The following is a 22137-nucleotide window of genomic DNA, read 5'->3' on the forward strand; positions in this document are numbered from 1 at the left end:
GACTGACTGAATGGACATGTTCACAGATGCACTCATGTTCACCAACAGTAGTTTGGTGTTTGTGGTTTCAGATTTATACACAAAGAAACAAAAACTACATATTTCAGATTTTTGTTCAAGCCACAGTTCACATCACATGTCTAAGAGTGATTTTCTTATTCATTTAACAAAAAAGGCTTTAAAAGATGACTATGTGCTAATAATTAAAAGTTACCTAAATCAGGAGCAAACTAAGGTAAAAAATGTCTGAGGTACAAATTACATCCTTAGTGTCAGAAAAAACATTTTGCCCTCTAGAGATACAGGCTCAGTATGCCACAACACCCTGGTAACTATTAAAAAAATTGGTTGGGCTATTGTGTTATTCTATATTTGTCTTATTGTCAAAAAATCCCACAGTAACACCCAAACCTATAATGTGATATGTTATAGGGGGCAGTGGGAGTGATCTCTCTGAGTGACAAAATGCCATCACTTGAACAGCTGAAGAAGTTATTTATTCCATGTTTGCAAAGTGATGTCAAACTACATTGGATTAGAGCAGTATTACCTTGAAAAAACCCCATATGCCTCCACCAGTGTTGATGTCTCCAGACACTCTGGGATCTTCCTGCTCCTCTGGGAAAGTGATGGGAGATCCAGTACCTAATCCTCCTGTCATGGCTGGCTGCTGAACCAGTGGGCTTGACACTACTCCTGGAAGATATGATGGGACAACTTTAAAAAAAAAAAAAAGAACTCCAGAAAAACCCAAGAGACAAATGTAATTATACCGACTTTCAACTAGGCAGTATTTGTACATGGGGTTATCTTCAAATCTTTATTCAAGATTTTAATATTTTTTTTATGACTAATTGGTTTCACAAAAGCCCCTGCTTGAGCTTAGCTGTGTGCTGATTTTTTTTGTGCAGTAACTCTGTCAAAATCCTCCAAAACAATAGAATGCCAGATGTAGCAAGTGAAATACAAATGGTGTAATAAAACTGTTTAAATACAGATTGGCTGTCTAGATCTTCTTGTTTTATTAATAGCGATATACCAAGTGGCAATGGTCAGAGCAGGCTTTCCCACTCCCCAGCCTACTAATTGTTAATGTCTGGTCGCTGGAGGCTCGCTCATCAACGGGATATCAGAGACTGCTCATCTCTACTGAAACCCCTGCATAGCAGCGTACCAGAAGATGTCACACTTGATGGGAGGAGTGTATTACGGGCAGACAGGACTCTGCAGTCCGGTAAGACGAGGGGAAGAGGACTGAGTGTCTACACAAATTATGCTTAGTGCACAAATGCAGCCAAAGTGGATGGACAATGTTTAACAGATGTGGAATTTTTAATGTTGAGATCTCCGCCATACTATCTGCCCAGAGCAATTCTCCAGTGAATGCTCCGTACTTGTATAGCGCCTTTCTAGTCTTTTCGACCACTCTTAAGTAAAATTATACATATATATATATATATATTTTTACAGATGTCACTTTAGACTTTAAACATTTTTACTGTTGTAAAAGCATTTTATGATAAAATCCTAAAAATCATTCTGCTGGTATTGGGTTCTTGGGTGAATTATTTTGGTGGCGTTTGATCCAACACGGAGCTAAAAACTTTAAATGTTTGACAGGAGTCCCGCACCGAACACATCTACAAGCCAAAATTCACCCATAATCACAGTACCACCTACTTGCAACAGGAAGTGATTATGTTTATGCTCTGATGAACCACTTCTTGCAGGTTGGCTATATCTACTTCAAAACTATCTCAGAAAACTCTTAACACATTAATGATGTCATGTTGTAAAGCCCATGAGTTTTCTTTCAATAGCGTATCCATGGCTGGGCAGCGAAGTTCCATGTTTCGCCATGAAAGAGGAAGTCGTCGTAAATTAACTGTACATGCTCAAATCTGTACCACTGTCCCGCCCCGAACACATTTACATGCCAATATTCATCTGTAGTCGTAACGCCAAGTGCTCTGCAGCGCCACATCTTAAGAATCTTGCGATGTTAAATTGCAAAGCCTTTTTTGATTGATCCATGGTGTGGTGCTGAATTGATGTTTCGCCATGTAAAAGGAAGTAGCATGTAAATGGACTAGAGATGGTCAGATATGTCCCAATATTCACATTAAAGAATTACATGTTTGTTTGTTTTGTTTTTGTTTTAGCCCTTATATATTCAGGGGAACTTCACTGAGAGGAAGCCTCTCTTTTTTTCAGGAAGGCCCTGATCACATTCACACTGTTGCTCATTCACACCTGGAAGCTGCCCAGTAACAACCGCAGCCTGGTCTGCTGGCCACTAAGCAGCTCCACTGGAGCAGTTGGGGTCATGGGCCTTGCTCAAGGGCACCTCAGTGGTGGTAAATGAGGGAGGGCAAGCACTGCTTTCCACACCCAGATTTTATCCTGCTGGTCTAGGGATTGAACTGACGACCTCCCTGTCACAAGCTCGCTTCTCTGTCCATATCCAGTTATACAAATAGCGCCACTTACTGGCATCTGGAAAGGAAATATTTCAAACTTCATTTCCACAAAAACATCCATAGTGACGCATTTAGGCTCCTCACAGCAAGTTGACCACATCTATCTCAAAGTTCTTGTCAAATGCTGTTGCCTTGGTGAGTAATTATTCGCAATTAAACAGGAAGCTGTTTGGACAGTTATAGCGTAAACCCAACTGGAAGTCAGCCACTTTGAATTGAATACCTAACTGACACCTCAACCAATCTTTGTGAGATATTTGACACGTCACCTGTGTGATTCTTGCATTGATAACTCCAGAGCAGTTATTAGAGCTTTATTTAATGTTATAATATTATACTAATGCACTCATGTATACTAGTTCCTCCTCCAGGTTGTAGATAGAGCCTCTGCAGGGGACAGATCTAGATTTAGCCAGCGTCAGGATGCCATTTGCTTCTTCTAGCCTCCTCTTCCATAGATCAACACGCTCCCCTTGTTCTGTTTGTCTGTTTTACTAGTTGCAGTTATTAATTTCTTTATAGTTTAACTTTGTTCAAGTTCGGAAATACATTTAAAAATGTCAGTATTCTTGATAATCAAGCAAGGTCTCATAGTACCATTTGTTCTATTATAATCGAATTTGCAATATTGTCCACAATAATCACATCATGACTTTCTCCAAATCGTGCAGCCCTAATAATTTCTAAAGTTCTTTATTAGCTTTAATTTAAATATTCAAATAGTCTAAATACAGACCGTATATATTATACATATATATTTTTTCCCTTGTGTATTTTAAGCACATTTGTGGGTTAGGATACCTTAAATCAAATGAAAGGTCTAAGCTAACTTTGCAACTGCAGCCTTACCTATGTTAAACAAATAAATATGATTGTGTGCTTATTTGACTTTTGCTCACAGTGCATCAGTGCTGGGGGGCTGCCAGGAGGAACTTTGGAGGAAACCCTGTGTTCTGTCAACATGACATGACTTTTTTAGGAAGCCTGACTTAACATGTAATTTTGCTTTATGAAACACTCCTGAAAAAAAGAATCCTGGTTCCACATGTTGACCATGTAAATAGTATATTAAAGAAGAAGACAAGAGTGACTTTTACCTGGCATGGCGGGAGGACTGGAGAATGTTGGCATAAGTGGTGTCTGTGGCGTTCTGCCGGCGTGACCCCGTGTAATGTCATATCCTGCACTCATGGAAAAGCTGGACATGGGCGGGCCTACAGGAGGGGCCGACATGCCAGGAACTGAGGGGGGAGGTGGTCTAATAGGGAATGCCTGAGTAGGCAAAGAGGGGTAGGTAGAAGGAGGGAAAGGAGAACTGCTGGTGAAGGGGGAGGCGAGATGGGAGGAGAGGGAAGGGGGTGTGGCCAGAGGGCCACTGATCGCAGGGAAGGAGGGCACAGCAGGGAGAGTGGTAGAGACTGAGGGGGAACCGATGGAGCTGCTGCCTGGGGGGGACAGAGTGCTGGGCAGACCTGAAACACAAAGAACTAATGTTAAACCCAAGCGGCAACATCCAGCTCTCACTTCCGATACCAGTCAGGAAGTAACTTAAACTCCAGTTAATCGAGTGGCCACTTGAGGCTGGTTGCAAAAGTGTGTCAATCTCTATTGACCCCCATGTTAAAATGCCCAAATTTATAGCAGAATAAAACATGTTTACAGCCTGGTTCAAAAAATGGTCTTAGTGTATATTTCTAATTTAGCCCTTCGTGATAACTGTGAGGGGGGGGTGAATTTTCTTTAACTCACCTGTTTAAATTATATTAAGCCATAAAGTTATGCATTATTAGGGGTGTGACCGCTTTGATTGACTGGTGAATCCGGTCGCTGTCACTCCTAGCCAAGTGACTGCGGTTTGTTAGCTCAGCTCAGCTACAACACGGAGCTCTGAGGTTCAGCCTGTTTGAGCCTTTGACATATCTACATGCAGAATGGCAAACTGTGCAGTTTACTGCGGAGAGGACGTGTTACAGTTCCTGTATGAAATTCCTGTATTTTATTTATGTGTTGTATGCAACAGGTATCGCTGTCAGCATATAGCTTGTTAGCTTAGCTCATTATGCTAATTAGCCAGATACAAGCAGCCCCAAGTTGCTAACTATGCTAAGTTAACAGGAGTAAGTGTGTTCTAACCGCAGCTTTTAATGAGTCAAAGACAACTCAGCAAGAAGAGAGAAGCCAAAATGTATTAGATTAACCTTAGTGTTAGACATTAGGGTGGTAATGCTTTGAAGAAAAGGCATGTGAAGTTGGAAAGTAAAGGCTCAGCCAAACATCTCTGGCTCAGCTCTCAGTTAATTGACGTTAACAGTACATTTTTTTAAACGGGCAATGTTAGGTTTAGCTTCATAGTGTAACAGTCACTGTTCAGTTAGATACTAGTCAGATACTATTATAAGTGGCTTCACCTGAACCGGAGGGACACGAAAGAGTTTAAAGGCAGAGAGCCGAGGGGGGAGCGGCTGCAGAGTTCTGCCTGCTCGCCGAGGAGAGCCATGCACCTGCAAGTGTACTTTTTTATAAACTATAACGTTATACTATTCTTTGTGGTTCATCAGAAGGGATGATTGATTGATTGGAAGTACATATTGAAGGACGTTTAGAGTCATCAATAAGTTATTACACTTAGTATATGTAGCATTCCCTGTTATCCAGCAAACAATCTGAAGTGATAACTGATCAGCGACGTTTCTGATAAGGAGCTTAAGAGGTGGATGCATTATTCGGCAGAAACGATGTTGTAGGCTACCTGCAGAGATTTGCATCCACCTTTTTTGTCAGTATATAATGAGCGTTATGCCTGCAGACAGGTAGCTGGGCTGTAACTAGCGCGATGCTCCCGAGATTAATAAAGTTAGTTTAGTTAAGGTGAGCAATTAGGTGTGAGAGCCGCCTCCGAGTTTATTTGGTGGATTAGAATTTGCCTAAAAAGGTAGTACAGTTCAATAAGAATTATACAATAAAATTCTTATAATAAAAGTTCAATAAGATCTGTCTTTAGTCAAAAGGTGTCTAGCAGCATGTATTATTATTATCCAGTGTCTAGCAGCAATCCGTATATTGCACATATTAGTAAACAGTGTATTTCACATTGCCACTCCTTATTACTGTTACATGCCATGAGAGGTTTTCATGCTGAGGTGATCTCAGAGTTCAGTAGCTTTATGGCACTCTGGAAGAAGCTGTTTAACCCTGTCTTTCCACTGTTGTCTCTACAGGTACCACAGGAGCTGATTGCAGAACCCTCCAGATGTGATTTGCTGTGTCCAGCTCTACAGGAGAGAACAGCTCCAGCTTCCAGCTCTTCAGCTCCTGCTTTGCTCAGTCTTTTCTTTTTACTCACAACAGCTGAACACTACTGATGTGAAATTATGACACTGGGTTCTTATCAACAGAATCTATCATTATAATAACAACTCACATTATTTCAAGTCATACAAGAGTTTAATTTGTTAAACTATTGCTTGTGAAGGTCACAGGGTAGGTCAACCAAAGCTAGATATTTGAAACACATTGCAATTACTGTTCAATTGAATAATGATTACATAACCACATAACATGAACAGACATTTTTGGTAAGATTCTTGAAGAACTACGGTATAAATGGACTTCCTGCGAGATGCACCTCTGACTGCACTGCAGCATCTCGTTGTATATTATAACATATACACCAATGCAGATATATCTGTGATAAGCTCATTTTTAGTCAGTAATGGAATATTTGACCTGCTACTCCGTAATTAAACTGTGTATTGGACAAAATGCAGGTGACCTACACGTCAGGACTGTGCCTGAACGCATCCTGTGTGACAGTGACAGAGGACTGAAGCTGCTGCTGCTCTGCTTTCACTACGTCGCCAGGGCTGTCCCAATTTTAGTTAATGATTTACTGTTTTACAAATAATTGTGATTAACGATATTTAATTGTCGTTTATTAATGATGTTGCAGAATATTTTCTATTTTTCTCTCTCTCTCTCACACGGTCCTGTGTTCTAATTGGCGGACAAACTTTAAGCCATTTCTTGAATGAAATTCACTGTGCTGCATCCAGAGTACTGCTTCTACAGCCACTACTACTACTACTACTACTGATTCACACAGAGAGACATAAACCGGTGCAAACAAACACATGTGCACACACACACACAAGTTATAAAATAAAAGCCTTGTTATAGTAATCTTAGTCAGGTTGAGAAAGGCTTCTCAATAGCTCTCGGGACCCAATTTCTAGCAAATTAAAGTCCCAAGATTCTTAAGTTAATGCATCTAAACAGTGAATTCAGGATGAGGCTGATTTTACAAGATAAAATCCCCCTATGGTGACAAGATGTCAACACCAAAGCAGGGATGGACCTAATGTTTCAAAATAAAAGCCCAAACACACAGGACCTTTCACTGCAGGTTGTGACACCCAGCTTCTTGAGCTTTCTTGAACCTTAAAATGCTCAAAAGTTTTTATTGATAATAGGCAGTATTCAACTTTTACACCTCATTCATACTTATTAGACCAATTCAACCTTTTCCACGTCTTCATACTCCTTGGAAAAGTTTTTTTAAGTGACTTTCTTACATTCATTTAAATTTTCAAATCTTTCAGCTATAAATTCTTCCAAACCTTGAATGATTTACCTCTCAGCAGGTTTGACAGTGTAACAATATACAGTAACTTCCAGCTTGTTATTGCATTTGTACTTCAACAACTCCGCCTTCAATAACATTATTCCAGCTCTGCTGCTGGACAAGTTCTCCCAGCTGAGCATGCCTGCAGGTGTATCATAGTTCAATTCACAGTACTATTCAAATTTGTTTAAATCAGCAATTCAGTTTAGCGCAGGCCTTTCAAAAATCCTTTAAACATTGCACATCTTTCAAACCTTTGTACTATTCAACTTGTTTCAAGACAGTAGTGCAAGTTAGCATCAGCTTTTCAACAAAACCTTCCACATCTTTTATATGTCTATGAAGATTCTCAGTCATCCAGGTCATAGTTATCCAACGAAGGTTAAAGTCCAGGGCAACTGGACAAACCCAAGAACAAACTAAGACAGATGCTGGTACACCCCAAAGACCGCACACCCAAACACAAGAAAAGCAGTCTAGTGTATGCGGTCCAATGCAGTGAGGAATGCACAGACCTGTATATTGGGGAGACTAAACAACCACTACACAAACGCATGGCTCAACACAGAAGGGCCAACTCCTCAGGTCAAGACTCTGCAGTCTACTTACATCTGAAGGACAGAGGACACTCATTTGAGGACCACCAGGTGCACATTTTAGACAGAGAAGATGGATGGTTTGAAAGAGGTGTCAAGGAAGCCATCCACACCAGGGTTGAGAAGCCGTCATTGAACAGGGGAGGGGGTCTACACCACCACTTATCCCCCACTTACAATGCTGTCCTTTCATCACTTCCCAGGAAACTCAACAAACGTAAACTATTGGCCTCAGGTGAAGATACCAACGATGGTCGTTCAGTCTTGGCCTCAGGTGAAGATACCAACAATGGTCATTCAGTCTTGGCCACAGGTAGTCTTAACGACTGTAACGACTGTCATTACAGCAACCAGGAACACTAACGAACCAGCAGTATCGATGACCCCACTGAGGTTAAATGAGTTTCCCTGCCAGTCAGTCAGAACTGAAGTAGTCCTTTGGATGAGGGACGAAATGTCTTCCAGTATCTTCAACCAAGTCCAGTTGCCCTTGACTTTAACCTTCGTTGCACATTTTTCATACATTTCACAGCATTTCAGACAGCATTCACACCGCAATTTCTTCAGAAATTGCTTTTTCTAGTTTGGCATTATTCTTCGGTCACGTTTTTTTGGACCGTAACTAGTCCCACAGCTTTTGACCAAGTTGTCCGGCTCAATGGGAATGGGGTGCCATTACTTTTGTCATCGATACCTTGAATACTTTCCAGAATATTCAAGGTTTTCCAGGTGAATGGAGAGACTGTCGAAATCCTCCTCATAAATACTCCACTTTGAGAGCTCACCAATTCAGCAGACTTTCTGCTACAGACTTGATTTAAACTGTAAATTGGTCACAAGAAGTTAATCTATTAATGATGTATTCAGTGTTTTGATATATTTTATGGTTTGTTCACGGTCGCTGCCCAAGTTTTCTGCTTTTTGAGCTCTTTTCTGAGTTTATAATGGGTGTGTATTACGTGAATTAGAGTGGGTGACATAGTCTTAAAATTTTCTCTTTAGCTCGCTGGCTTGACCACAATTGTAACTCTTCATGCATAATTTTACACCAGAAACGTAGTAAATTTTGTTGTGGTTCCTCACATGGGCTTTTTAAATCCCTCGGACTTATAGATTTGGCACAGCGCCCTTCCAAAGGACAAGAGTGACAGCCAAGTCCTCCATTGGAAGCCATTATAAATTTGTGTCAAAATTTCTGGAGCAGAGCAGAACGTACCAGTTTAACTCGCAGAAGAGCTCACTCTTTTTTTTAACTTTATCCACACAAAAAACATATCACATCGTTCACAAATGCCTTCTGCTGCTGCTGGTCAGGTCATTTTGCTGATACAACTTAAATTTTTTTCAATTCATTCCAATGGGAGCGCCATGTTTTCACGAGCTGGTAAAAACGCCAGCAGCGTGACGAGGCGCTGATCGCTTTTTTCTGGTCGCAGAGAGTTGAAAAATGTTCAACTTTGGGAAAAACGCTGCGCTCGTCACTGTCACTTTTTACCCAGCTGTCCAATCACAGTGCAGGAGGGGCAGGACAAATACCACACCCAATCTTCAACGAGACGATGTGCCTACTCGCTGAGGTGTTTCCTCACCCGCAAAATCTCAGGAATCCACGTGTGGATGTATGTATGTTTCAGCCTTCTCTTCATACAGAGCAAAGGCCAGAGCAAGTAGGCCTACATACTTTGTGGTGACATTTTTACATTCAGTAAAATTAAGTAGCCTACCCTACTTGCAGCACATCACCTCCACAGACATTGTGTATCATAGCAACCACAGCGTCTCGAAAAAAAAACACTGCGCCTTCAAAACGCACTGTAGCGCTCCCAGCTAGGCGTTTTCAGAAGAGCAGGTGGTGTTTTCAGCTGGTAAAAAACACTTTGGTGGACACGGGCCCTTAATGATGTCTTAATGATGCCAGAGCTGGTTTTCCATATAAGGTAATTTGCCTGCAGCCTCAATAACAACTGGCAACTCCTATGCTTAGTTTGTCTCTACCGCTGAGCGGCATAATCATCCTGCTTCAGGTTCTTGGCCAATCAGAACACAGTGGACTTTTGGGGGGGGGGGGGGGGGGGCATGAGTTGGTCCTATTGTTATTATAATCATTAACATTATGATTGTTATCATTGACACTACAATAAATATCTGTACCATTTTTCCATTTAGTCTATAGCATCATCACCTTTACTGTCGGTACCTCTGCGTGTGTATATTGTGTAGGCTGCCTCCCTCCCCTCTCTCTCCTTCCATCCCTCTCTTTTTCTCTCTCTCCCTCTCTCTCCTTCCATCCCTCTCTTTTTCTCTCTCTCCCTCTCTCTCCTTCCATCCCTCTCTTTTTCTCTCTCTCCCTCTCTCTGCTTCCATCCCTCTCTTTTTCTCTCTCTCCCTCTCTCCTTCCATCCCTCTCTTTTTCTCTCTCTCCCTCTCTCTCCTTCCATCCCTCTCTTTCTCTCTCTCCCTCTCTCTCCTTCCATCCCTCTCTTTTTCTCTCTCTCCTTCACCCCAACCGGTCGAGCCACCCTGAGCCATGGTTCTGCTCGAGGTTTCTGCCTCTTAAAAGGAAGTTTTTCCTTGCCTCTGTCGCTTAGTGCTGCTCTTGGTGGGAACTGTTGGGCTTCTGTAAATAGCATCATAGAGTACGGTCTAGAGCTGCTCTTTTATGAAAAGCGCTATGAGATAACTGTTGTTAATAAAACTGAATTGCATGTTTAATCTAATAATGTGTTGGTCATACTTCACACTGATTTATTACTTGTCCGTACAGAAGGTAAAGAGCTTAAAAATTTATTACATATTAAATCGCAATCACAGTATTGGTTAAAAAAAAATTGCAATTCTTGTTCAGCCCTAATAATAATAATGTAACTTTGAACTCTAAATTCCCAATCTGACATTTTTCTCTCCACGACCTTGCTTTCATAGCGTACTGGAATGAACTGTAACAAAGAGAGCCTAAAAAGGTGGTCTTGACTTAAGAAGATTGAAAGTTCACTGAAGCAGGGAACTTGGTCTGCTCAAATAGCAACACTTATTAGGCCATGTCTTACCTGTTGTCATTGGCAGGTCTGTGACAGTGGCAGCCACAGTCAGAGGAGGTGTAGGGCTGGCAGGAGGTGTAGTCTCAATCCCACTCTCTTCCATCATCTTCTCTGCCTTATTCCTACACTTCGGCCCAGATTATACCGGGCAAGTGGCAAATAAGGTTTTCAACTGATCAAAAATTCAAATAGCTTAAAACAGCACATCAAAGTAGTTGTTATCTTTATGAGGATATTTTTTACTTATTACTAAAATTTCATTTTCAAACAACGTATTTTAAGTGGTTTAACCAAGCCACGGCGGTTATAGAGAATGCAGTTTTAAGTTCCGTCTGCATGGTTGTCAGACCCAGAGGTTGCCGCTTGATTGAGATTAACGTTAGAGAAATAACTTTTTACAACCACTCGTCATGTAACTACAAATCTGGATTGGATAAAAGTGCGCGCCAAGAGCTGCAAAAACGCTGCAGGATGTTGAGTTTAAATTTTTTTTTTAAATACACGATCGGGCCAGTGAGTTGCTAGTTCAACATTTCTGACGTTACTTTTTACTGGCCATCAGGCCACCATTGTTGTCGAGCCCTGGTGGGTCTGGACATGATACACGTACCACAGAAATTTCGTACACATAGGTGAAACTTAGTCCGGGGGCTGCTCTGTAGGGGGCACTAGCAAGCCATTTTGCCACGCCCATGTGCGAAACCCATAAAACACGAAATGTTTCGCCACGTCTGAATTTTGTGCAAAGTTTGGTGAGTTTTCGAGTATGTTTAGGCCCCCAAAATTGAGGTTACTTTGCAGAAAAAGAAAAGAAAAACTAGAATAGGTATTTACTAAAGTAAATACGTGTGAGAGCTGTCAGCTGTGACTGCTACCGCTGCAGCTGCAAAGTACAGTTGGGCCGGCGACGCGAAGCCAGCGCAAAGGAATTCGCGCAATTTAAATATTTTCAACTCAAGCGAGAAAATCACAAGATAGCCTATCAGTGTTGAGATTGTCCGTACGTCACCGATGGCTTCAGTGCAAGAGGAGTGGAGTGGGCCAGGCAGAGCGGGCGATCTGCTGGCAGGCTGAGAGTTGCTAAACTTGGGGGAGAGGAGCAGGGAGCAGCGCTGCAACCTTTGGACAAATAAACACCCGTAGTCGGTCTGGATTATGCTCTGACAACTACACCGTTTACTCGCGGGAAGAGCTCAGAGTTAACTGCTTTTTTTATCTTTTTACTTTAGTTTTTGGGATTACAAAGTTGATTTATCTTCAATGGAGCTTCTCAGCAGCTAGCTTCATCTTCATATTTATATAAAAACCTGACAAAACTGGACATTACTTGGAGAAAAGAAAGCGAGGAGGTTGAACTACGTGGTGAGTACAGAAAAAATGTGTCTGTAACTTTATTCCAGCTGTCGTTGTACTTTACTGTGACCAAGTTAGCATAGCATAGCCCTGATCGATCCGAACTCCATTCAGATCTGCTTCATGTTGTAGTTATTTCGGCATCAGTTTAATCCGTTTATTACTATTTAAATCACAGCAAAATGTTTACTTTGGGTTCATACAACTGTAATAAAGGCGAGTTGTGTTTATTCACGTTATCGCATTAAAATCGCCTTCTCGCGTTGTGTGTGAACCATAGACTGTATATAAGAAATGGACGTAGTCATCGTGATGTCACCCGTTGGTTTGTGGACTGCCATTTTGAAGCCTCGAGTTTGGCCGATAGGGCGCAGCCATGTTGAGTGTTTGCAACCAAGAAGTGCCGGGAGTGACGATATGGAGGAGCTAATGGCCGTGTGCGGAGCTAGCTAGCTTGCTTAGCTAGGTGCATCTGTAATTCACGTTAACTGTCATTTTAACAGGGCTGAGAACTTTATTTAGCGAACAGCAGTCTTAAAAGTAAATGTACTCACTAGAGACAGTGAACAGCCAACTCCTAATAAGCTTTTTCAACGCCGCTGGTTAAATTTACACAACGCCGAGGGTACGAGTCACTCTAGCCTGACTGACAGGTCGCCATGGCAACAACTTGTCAATCATAGATAATCCCACCCTGAAACATACTTTTTGGTCTATTTTAAAATAAATGGGACCATAATTTACTAAATGAACATCATTTTGTATTGAAGAAGACTTGAAACTAGCGACTGAGACCATAAACTCACCAGGAAAGTGTTTACTGGGGTAATTATTCAGCTGAGAAGTAGAAACATTTTACCATTATTTCTAATGGAGCCGGACTTCTTTTTGCAACCAGAAGAGTCGCCTCCTGCTGGATTTTCAATAGAATGCAGGTTTCAGGGACTTCCGCATTCACTTCATATTGTAGACCGGAAGCTTCCCGCTTGGTGTGAACACTCCAACACACGAATGTACTCACGCGAGAAAAGCGTTGCGAGGAGAAAATTCGCATAATAATCCCTTCAGTTTCAATAGGGACCTCGCACGGTTCGTGCTCTGACCCTAACTAGCATAAATATCCAAGTGCGGTTGGGTTGACTCGGGCTAGTCTTTAACACAGCAAGGAGGAACTGCTGGGCTTCCATCACACCATGCCGAACACACATATTCCACAGACATCTGTCATGTCGCTTACTGCTGCCTGTTTAAAATGTAACTAACTTGTTCTGCTAAGCAGACTCAAGCTTTAGTCTAAAAGGATTTGATCTTGTAAGGGACGACACATACAGCTTTACTTGGAATTGTATTGGTTATGACACGTTTAGTTAGAAGGAATGATTGGATTTCTTTAATTAACACTTCGCCATGTATGTGTTTTGTTAATAAGCGACAACAATAAAATGGAGTTATTTATTTTAGTGTTAGCTTCCTTTAAAACCAAACGCAGCACTTTTACCTCAGCTGCAAGTTACACGTGTACAAACACACTCAGCTGTAACTTAGCAAAAGAAAACGCGACATGCAGTTTATCGACTTTTCCAGGGGATAAGCATGAGAGGATGGTGTGTGTGTGTGTGTCCTTTCACTGAGATTTAAGAACGAATAGCTTATCTACTCACCTGCTAGCTAGACCAGCTCAGTACGGATCCGCAAACCATGAATAAAACCATCGACCCACTTTGATGACGTCATGTGTTGCCACGTCTACCGACCGTATGCCGCGTTCGAGACCGGTCGGTCGGATACTTTTTTGGATTAGAAAAAAGAAATGCTGAATTTGCTACAATAAATAAGTTGATAATTAATGGAGTAGAAACAAAAGAGCCTCGAAGGATTTCTCAACATGTAGCTCTGATTTATCAGAAATTGTTTTCTTCAACCCCTCCAACATCTGACATTAACTCTCTTACATAAAATCTCATTGAATGCAACTAAAATAACAGATGACTTTAAAAACTCTTGCGTTGAGGAGATCTTTACCTGAAATTGTTGAATGTATTATAATTTCCTGCATACTTGTTTAAATCTACTGGTGCTATAGATTTCCTTTTAAAGTGTAACTGTTCTGTTGACAAAATACCGTTTAGATTAGCTAACTTCCACAAGCAGGCCCTTTTAGCTTGGACACTAGTATATAATCATAATTTCAGTCCTCAGATACTTTATTTGGAATAATAGAAACATCTTGTACAAAAATAAATCACTGATTTATCGCTCATGGTTTGACAAGGGAATTTTACTAGTTGGACAAATAAGAATAAAAATAATAAGAATGGTTTGTTACTGTCATATTCAGAATTCCTTCAAAAGTTCAAGATTCCAATCACACCCAGAGAATATGCAATTGTCTTTGATGCTATTCCTGCAGGTCCTCTTCAATTTTTGAGAAATGTTTATTTCACAGACAAAACCATTGTTTCTAATACTTTTTTAATAGAAGAACTTAATATTGAGAAAAAGTCATGCAGTAACAAACATAAGAAATGTTTTGGACTATGCGACACTCTCTGCAGCAAAGTTCTTTTGGTCGTCTATTGTGAGTGATTTACAGTGGGAAAAGGCATGTACTATTTTTAACAAATATTGTATTAATAATGAGGTAACAGTGAACTTCAAGATTTTGCATCGTATTTACCCTTCCAAAGAAGTGTTGCAAAGATTTAAACTTAACATTGATTATAACTGATTTTTGCAATTTAGAAAGAGAAACTATATTTCATCTTTTTTACCACTGTGAACATACAAATGTATTTTGGAAAGATTTGGAACATTTTATTAACAGAAAAACCGGTAAGAGTATTCTGATTAATGTATTTGATGTCATGTTATATTTTGTACTACATGGTCCAGACAATATTAACTGCATGGTGCAACTCCTCATCATACTTGGAAAATTCAATATCTACAAGTCAAAATGGACTGAATCCAAACCTTAATTCAATCGATTTACAGTTGAACTGAAACACTACTGCACCTCAATAGAACTCTTAATAAAGCAATAAAATGTGTTAATATTAAAGAACTGAACTTAATTTGAGCTTCTGGCAATATAAAAATGTAACTGAAGGTCTGTATATTTTGCATTTCTGTTACTGTATTGAACCATGGATCAATAAAAAAATAAAATAAAAACAAACAAACATGGGACTTGCAACCAGATGGAGCATTATCGCCACCTACTGTATCTTAGTTACATCTGTCTAAATCCTTGTGTTCAGTGTGTTTAAGCACCATCTCCCCCCCCCCCCTTATTTTTACCTCCAATGTCAAAGCATTGTAAACACATACAACAATACATGCCCAACCAAATATATATAAAAATTCATAAGAAAACTAAAATAAAAAAGGTCTAATCAGTTATCAAAATGTGTATAATTTTGAAAACATCCAAGGCTTGTTTTTATATCTTTCAAAGCTTTCTTATAAAGAATTAACTTCTTCATAAAGTTCTGTCTCTAATCAGCCACCTGTTTACTGGCTACCACTTATTTATTCACCATTCTCTATTTCAGTGCTGTTCATACAGTTATATTGTAGATACTGTATACCATATCCACCTAACTCAAGTCATAACTCCTGCACAAAATACTAATACTTTATACTTATTTATTCCAGCATCCTTTGCACCATGCGTCATTGCACTGTGTACATGTATTATGTACCTGTAGATCACATCCACCTCCGACATGTACATACTCCAGCATCCTTTGCACTCTGCTCACTGCACTATTTGTCAATGTCTATATTGTTTTTGTTCATAGTGTATAGTTGTGTTGTCTACACTGAAGTCTGTGTCTGATTTTATTTTTATAATTGTGATTTTGTATAAGTAAGCACATCGCAAGCAATGCACAATCCAGAATCAAATTCTTTGTATGTACCTGATACATACCTGGAAATAAAGTTGATTCTGATAAAAAACAAAAACAGCGGTCTTACCTTCATAAATCTACACTTATGTATAAACAGCTTAGCTAAAATAATTAAACTGTTATACATCAAGTCTTTTTTTTTTTATCCTTCAATATAACTCCAAATCTAATATCACAAAACTCTAGCACTGGTGCTTGAGAGTCCTTTTCAGATATCCATTTTTGAACCAAAACCCAGAAGGATTTTATATAATTACAAGCAAAAAATGCTCTAAAGTTTCTATATCCACATCACAGAAAGTACAGTTATTCTTATCAATATTAAATCTTTGTTTAATAAACAGGTTAAAAGGATCATTTAATATTTTAAAATGAGGTTCTTTAGCTTTTGGTGAGATAGGAAGTGTGAGGTATCTAGTTCTTAATCTACTTATAATTTCTTTAGAATGATCTTAATATATTTTTCCTTTTTAATGGTAAAGGGAAAAGTTCAGAGGTAAGGACACCGCTTATAATTTTGTTTGCACATATTCTCTCCTTAAAGTCCAGTTTACCTATATTAAGTGACAGCATCTGTGGTTCAACCTAACCAAGTTCACCATTGCCTGTGGAATTGCCTTAATAACCATTGAAAATTGTTTCTTTGTACATGTCACATTAAATGTATTAATGAATACACTGCACTCCAAAAATATTCCCACTTGAATCCATCAAATGTAAAATAGCCTAGACCAGACACCCCTCTCTACCCACTCACAATAACAAAGATTTTCCTTTCACCAAATACACCTATTATTCCATATGGGACTACTATGTGGAGTGAAGTTGTGTTTATAAATCATTTTCCAATAAACGAGGACCTGCTCATGAAATTTGGACAGCTTGACTACCTTAATAAATTCTGTCACAGACCCAAAATGCTCTAAAGTTCTCATTATAAAGGGATGTTCAACTGAGTCGGAGGCCTTGTTTAAAAAAAAAAAAAAAAAAAAAAAAAAAACCCCCAACAACCTAAAAATAATATGAAACCATTGTCCTTATAATCTAGTAAATCAAGAACCAGCCTAATGTGGTGTATAGATCTATCTTTAAGAAACCCTGACTGAGTTTCACTAATCATCTGTCCCATGCCCTCTTTCAACCAGTTAGCAAAAATCTATGTAAATATTTGTAATCCACATTTAATAAAGTTAACGGCCTAAAGGTTGTCAATATATCTGTTGTCCTTCCCAGATTTGGGTAACAAAGTAATAATATCTTATTTCATGGTCGTCATTAAATAGTTGTTTTCAATACATTCCTTTAGGACACTAAATTCTTTTATCTCTTCCTAGAAAAATGTATAGAATTTTGAGGTTAAACTATCTTGACCCAGGGATTTGCCTGTTGACATTTGCAGAGTTACATCTTTGTTTAAAATCTGACCGGAGGAATGGGAGAAGGAGTGAGACGGCAGGCAGAGTGGCGAGGAGGTGCCTGGAGGACGCCCGAGGGGAGAGGGCAGGTAGACGAGCCCAGCTGACGCGACGGAGGTGAGTGAACCTGGGGAAGAGCAGACAGGGTAAGACACAGGCAAAAAAGAGAGCAGGGAAATAGAGATTCTGCGGATTTCTCAGAGGCTTGAGTGGAGCAGTAGCACCAGGGTTGGCGCAACGACGATCAAGCGGAGATTGTGTGGAGAACCGGGGTTGAAATACTGGCAGAGATGGAGTTGATTGCTGGCAGGTGTGGCAGGCAGGAGGTGGCTGATGAGGTGCAGGTGTGGACTGTCAGCTGGGCTCAGGAGAGGAGAGAGCAGATGCAGGGGAGTGGAGGAGACACAGAGAGGAAGGCAAAACACTGGGGAAAACAGAATGGTAGGGAAAAAAGGAGAAATAAACAGGACACTCACGGACAGGCGGGCTGCCACCACAACTGAATATATTGCTTAATGCTTTCAACAAATAACAATGAATGTTCCTCTGAATAGGATGAAGAGTATAACTTAGAGAATAATTTACATATTTCTTCAGAAATTGCTTTTGTGTCAGAGAATTCTGTATTATTCACCATCAAGACATTTATTTAAATTCTCTCCCGTCTCCTCCTTTGAAGTCCAAAAAAATAGGAGGTATTCCTTTCCCCCTGTTCTCTCCATTTTGCTCTGGATCAGACATAAGTACCTTGAAATGATTTAACCTGGCTTGTAAACTTAATAACTTGGCCTTAACTATTTTTTTTCCTACAAACATCATTCATTTCATGATCCAGTATAAATTCACTTTCTCTTAGCTGCTGACTCCTAGTTTTACTATACTTAAGGGACAGACACCTAACCTTATATTTATAATATTCCCATTTTCTCCAATACGTATCTATCTTCACATCACTCTTAATTGTTTTTTTAAGCCATTATGTGCCTAGTATAACATCTTGCCTATGGACTACAGTTGAAAATTAGCCTGCTGGCTAACACTGGCACATTTACAGAAATGTTGATTAATGTGCACTGTCCTTAAATAAATAAATGAGAAATGAGAAATTTCCCCTTCACTTCTTCAACATATGCTTCATCATTTAACAGGTCTGCATTAAACTTACAATAATTTTTCCTACTTTTATAATTACTTTTGGGTTTCAGGTTTATTTCAATTACACAATGATCTGTTAAGGGAGCAGCATATATTGAAACATCTGGTACAGCATTTGTTACTTCTGGAGTCACCAACCACAGATCTATCCTAGTTTTGAACATTACTCTTCAAAATTGCAAACGACCCTTCTAAATTCACTATAGCAATCCAATCGTCCTTCTGTCTGGCAGTAAGGAAGAATGAAATAGAGCAATACGCAAACAGCTCCACAAAACTTTTATAGTCATGTTCAAAGAACTGAAATGTTTAGCGTTATCAACCACATCCAGGTTCACACACTGATGTAGGCATAATATTCAGAATTCACTAGAAAGACTTATTTTATATACATAAGTAAATGAAAAGTGTGGTGGCTGAGGAAATTAACGTTCCTACTAATCACACAATAATTATTCTCTCACCTTGAAGAGGTACAACATCGTGGTCTTTGGTGAAGTGGATGGCTACTCAAGGAAGGTAGTTAATTTATTTTACTGTTGAGCTCCATAAACTGATGCTTAAGGCTTTAATTGCTTTTGCCATCATAGTGTAGCACACATTTTGTGTTTATCTCCAGTTCCATAGACACACCGTTCATATGGCAGGTATAAGTCAATGATCAGTATTTTGGGATAATACTGCCAACACCAGTGTGCGGAAACCACTAACCAAGCCTTGCAAACTTGGCTTTCAACATGGCATTTGCCAGTATGGAATTCCTGTTACATCACAAAAAACCTGCAATACTAAAATGAGAAGGGTTAATTTAACTACAGTATATATTAAGTTTGAAGTAAGATTGTACTGTTAGTGAACTATAGTATGTTGTTCTGTTTTTATTAATCTGTTAATCCATTCATGAATCAATGCTTTTATAAATACAATTGAAATACCTGCAATGCTATAATATGCCTGAAACTGTATCACTGGAGTTTGACACAGTAGCCAAAAGCAGATGGTTTTACTGCAGATCTTGTATTGGATGCTGCAACAAATAACAGAGCTAAATTTGCATTTTCCTTCTTCCTGAGATCAGCTCAGCATCAAGGCTTACCTTCAAGGTATTTTGCCTGTATTAAAATTTTCAAGTTTATGTTTTTCTATTGAAGTTACGGTAGACCTTACTATATGTCATTCAAATGTATTTTCATCTTAGGGTTAGGGCGGATCAGGGAGTTGAAAACCTGGACATTGCACATTTCATGTTTGCCACACGGGGAACAGGGAGAGCAAGTTTCATCGCATCCACCATCAGAGGTTAGTTATTTTGACGGTCTTGTAATTTATTATTTGATTGCATTATTCTAGGTTGTTCCAGCAGTTGGATGTTTTATTGTTAAATTACAGTCAGAATCCTTAAGTAACTAATTAAAGAATTAAATGTAATTACAGAATAGAGAGACTTCGGTGTGACGTCTGGGTTGCAGTTACCAGCAAGTACCATGATATTCTTCATTCTCTGGAGGAGGATGGTCTGCTCGACATTTTTGATGTCGTTCTACTCTTTGGTGTGAACTACATCTTTGTTCCTCGACTCCAGGCAACCTTTATTGGAGGATGGAATAATCATCCTCTACGGACAGAGGCCGATCTCACTCCTGAACAGCTGTGGAGTATAAGACATCTCCAATCGCTAGGTGAGGGGGAGAGCTTTGAGGTACAAAATCATAAAAAACTTTTTGGTTTGTTTTTTTACAGTTGACTTTAACAAGTGTCTTCTGACAAATTTAGAAATTATAATTAGACTGGTGCACAAAGACCACACACACTTCTTAAATAAAAAAATTATATGGTTTATAAGATCTGAATCAACGAGTCTGTCACAATTTCTAGGTAGATGTAGCTGGCTCTCATACAACCCATAATGCATTGAGTTCAGTGGTGTCAAAGAGGCATGTGTGACAGATCACTTGCAATTACCAGTCATTTGAATTTCTATAAGATGAAAACAAAAGACACCCTTTGATAATGTCTGTGCATTTATTGCAAAAACAACATTTCAAGTACCCAGTGATTAGGATTTTGCATTATGTGTTTCTGAATTGGAAGGAGCTTCATGATCCAGGCATTGACTGGGAGAGTGCTGTACTGCAAGAAGACTCTAATGACACAGTTGTTGTTGTTGTTGAATGCCCACTGGATGAAGAAACCTTGGAAGGACTTCAGAGAACCATCAATCCTCTGGAACATTCTCAGTCACATGGTTATGACTTGTACATAGTTCTTACACATGCTGTCAAACCAACAATGACATTTCAATGATGAAATCTGCATCAGGCTATAAAGAAGGAGCGAATGCAGATTTGGTAAAGTATTCAAAGGTGAACTATAGGAAATACATAAAGCATACAGTCCAGAACAGGGGTTGTCTGCAACAAAAGTTATAATACTAACTCTGGTGATCTTCCCAGGAACAAACAGGGTGTGGCAAGTTTCGGGTTTTGCAGCCATCTGGTTCACCAGACCATACAGTTCTATGCACTATTGCTGCAGCACTGGAATCAGTCTTGAGTGCAAGACAATTGCTCTTTGATAAAAAAAAAAAAAAAAAAAAAAAAACCTCACCATTTACAGAAATTACACTCTTACCGAATGATGTTCTCTTTATTTTCCAACTTGATCTGGCAAGTGTATCCACAGCTTACAAATTCATCTGCCCACAGAGACCGTTCATCTGCCACATTTTCAAAATGTTCAGTGTTGAAGATACAGAAGACCTAATGCTATCTTAACAGTGCTAGACAGGCTCACCCTGCTGATGAGCTGGGAAGATTCTCCCATGCAGAGGAAGTTGTAGCACCTCTTTCAAAAATGCAGGAGCTGGGCCACCATGGGCAAGGCTGATTGCCATTATTTCGCCAACAGTTCTGTGTGAATACATATTCAAGCCAGTTAATATAACTTTATCACTACATATTAAATGTAGCAAGTTGTATACATTATGTAAAGTACTTGTGTGTAACCAACCTGAAGTTATTCAAAGTCTGTCAAAGAGTACTTGGGATTTTTACCCTGGCTTCCAGGTCCTTCAAAGAATCGGTTTGATTGAAATCATATTTAGGCACAACCCCAATAGCCAGTTTTAGATGACATTGTTATTGGTGTACACTAGAACAAAATAGGCAATGGACAACTTACCAGTCAAACTTTCCTTAGTGCTCCTGTATCAACACCTGCCTCCCCTATTTACACCACCTTCAGATTACTGGTAGGAGATGCAGCTTTTTTCCTATGCCACTGGACAATGCCTCTGTCTGGAAGGGCTTCTCTGTCCACACACAATTTAAGTTCTGTTGTGATGTCAACTTGTTCAAGAAAGCGCAATACATCTTCAATGCTTTAGGAAGAGGAAGGAAAAAGTATTAGTCCTAAAATCAATTCTCAAACACACAAACTGTAAATATTGTTGTTAATCAGACCCATGTAACAAAGGGCTACCAAGTGAAATGTGATTCGAAATGATTGCAGCATGTGCTGTGAACAACCTGTTAAAATAACTTGAGATAATGTGATGTCTAGACAC

General features: G+C 39.5%; 1 protein-coding gene and 2 long non-coding RNA genes across 4 annotated transcripts in view; 1 reads left to right on the forward strand and 2 right to left on the reverse strand.

Moving 5' to 3' along the window:
- prrc1 (proline-rich coiled-coil 1) overlaps window positions 1-13853 on the reverse strand; it is a 35510-nt gene extending 21657 nt beyond the window's left edge. Inside the window, exons 1-4 of one of the 2 annotated variants that reach the window (XM_038733441.1) lie at window positions 13750-13853; window positions 10745-10862; window positions 3578-3952; window positions 551-696 (exon numbers count right to left, since the gene is read on the reverse strand). In XM_038733441.1, coding sequence (XP_038589369.1) covers window positions 551-696; window positions 3578-3952; window positions 10745-10841 — 618 coding nt within the window. In that variant the 5' untranslated portion in view covers window positions 10842-10862; window positions 13750-13853. The remainder of the gene's footprint in view (window positions 1-550; window positions 697-3577; window positions 3953-10744; window positions 10863-13749) is intronic. The other variant, XM_038733440.1, reaches the window with a different exon arrangement.
- Window positions 13854-19785: 5932 nt separating this feature from the next.
- LOC119914670 lies at window positions 19786-21154 on the forward strand. Its single transcript, XR_005446807.1, has 3 exons — window positions 19786-19871; window positions 20007-20251; window positions 20664-21154. It is a non-coding gene; the product is annotated as an uncharacterized LOC119914670 (long non-coding RNA).
- On the reverse strand, window positions 20581-21818 carry LOC119914671. The gene is made up of 3 exons (XR_005446808.1): window positions 21753-21818; window positions 21582-21640; window positions 20581-21481 (listed from the first exon to the last, which is right to left on the reverse strand). It is a non-coding gene; the product is annotated as an uncharacterized LOC119914671 (long non-coding RNA).
- Between the last annotated feature and the right edge of the window lie 319 nt (window positions 21819-22137).

Source organism: Micropterus salmoides, unplaced genomic scaffold (assembly GCF_014851395.1).
Source record: "Micropterus salmoides isolate LMB-PRFRI ecotype aquatic unplaced genomic scaffold, ASM1485139v1 Ms_hic_scaffold_20, whole genome shotgun sequence".
Classification (NCBI taxonomy): domain Eukaryota; kingdom Metazoa; phylum Chordata; class Actinopteri; order Centrarchiformes; family Centrarchidae; genus Micropterus; species Micropterus salmoides.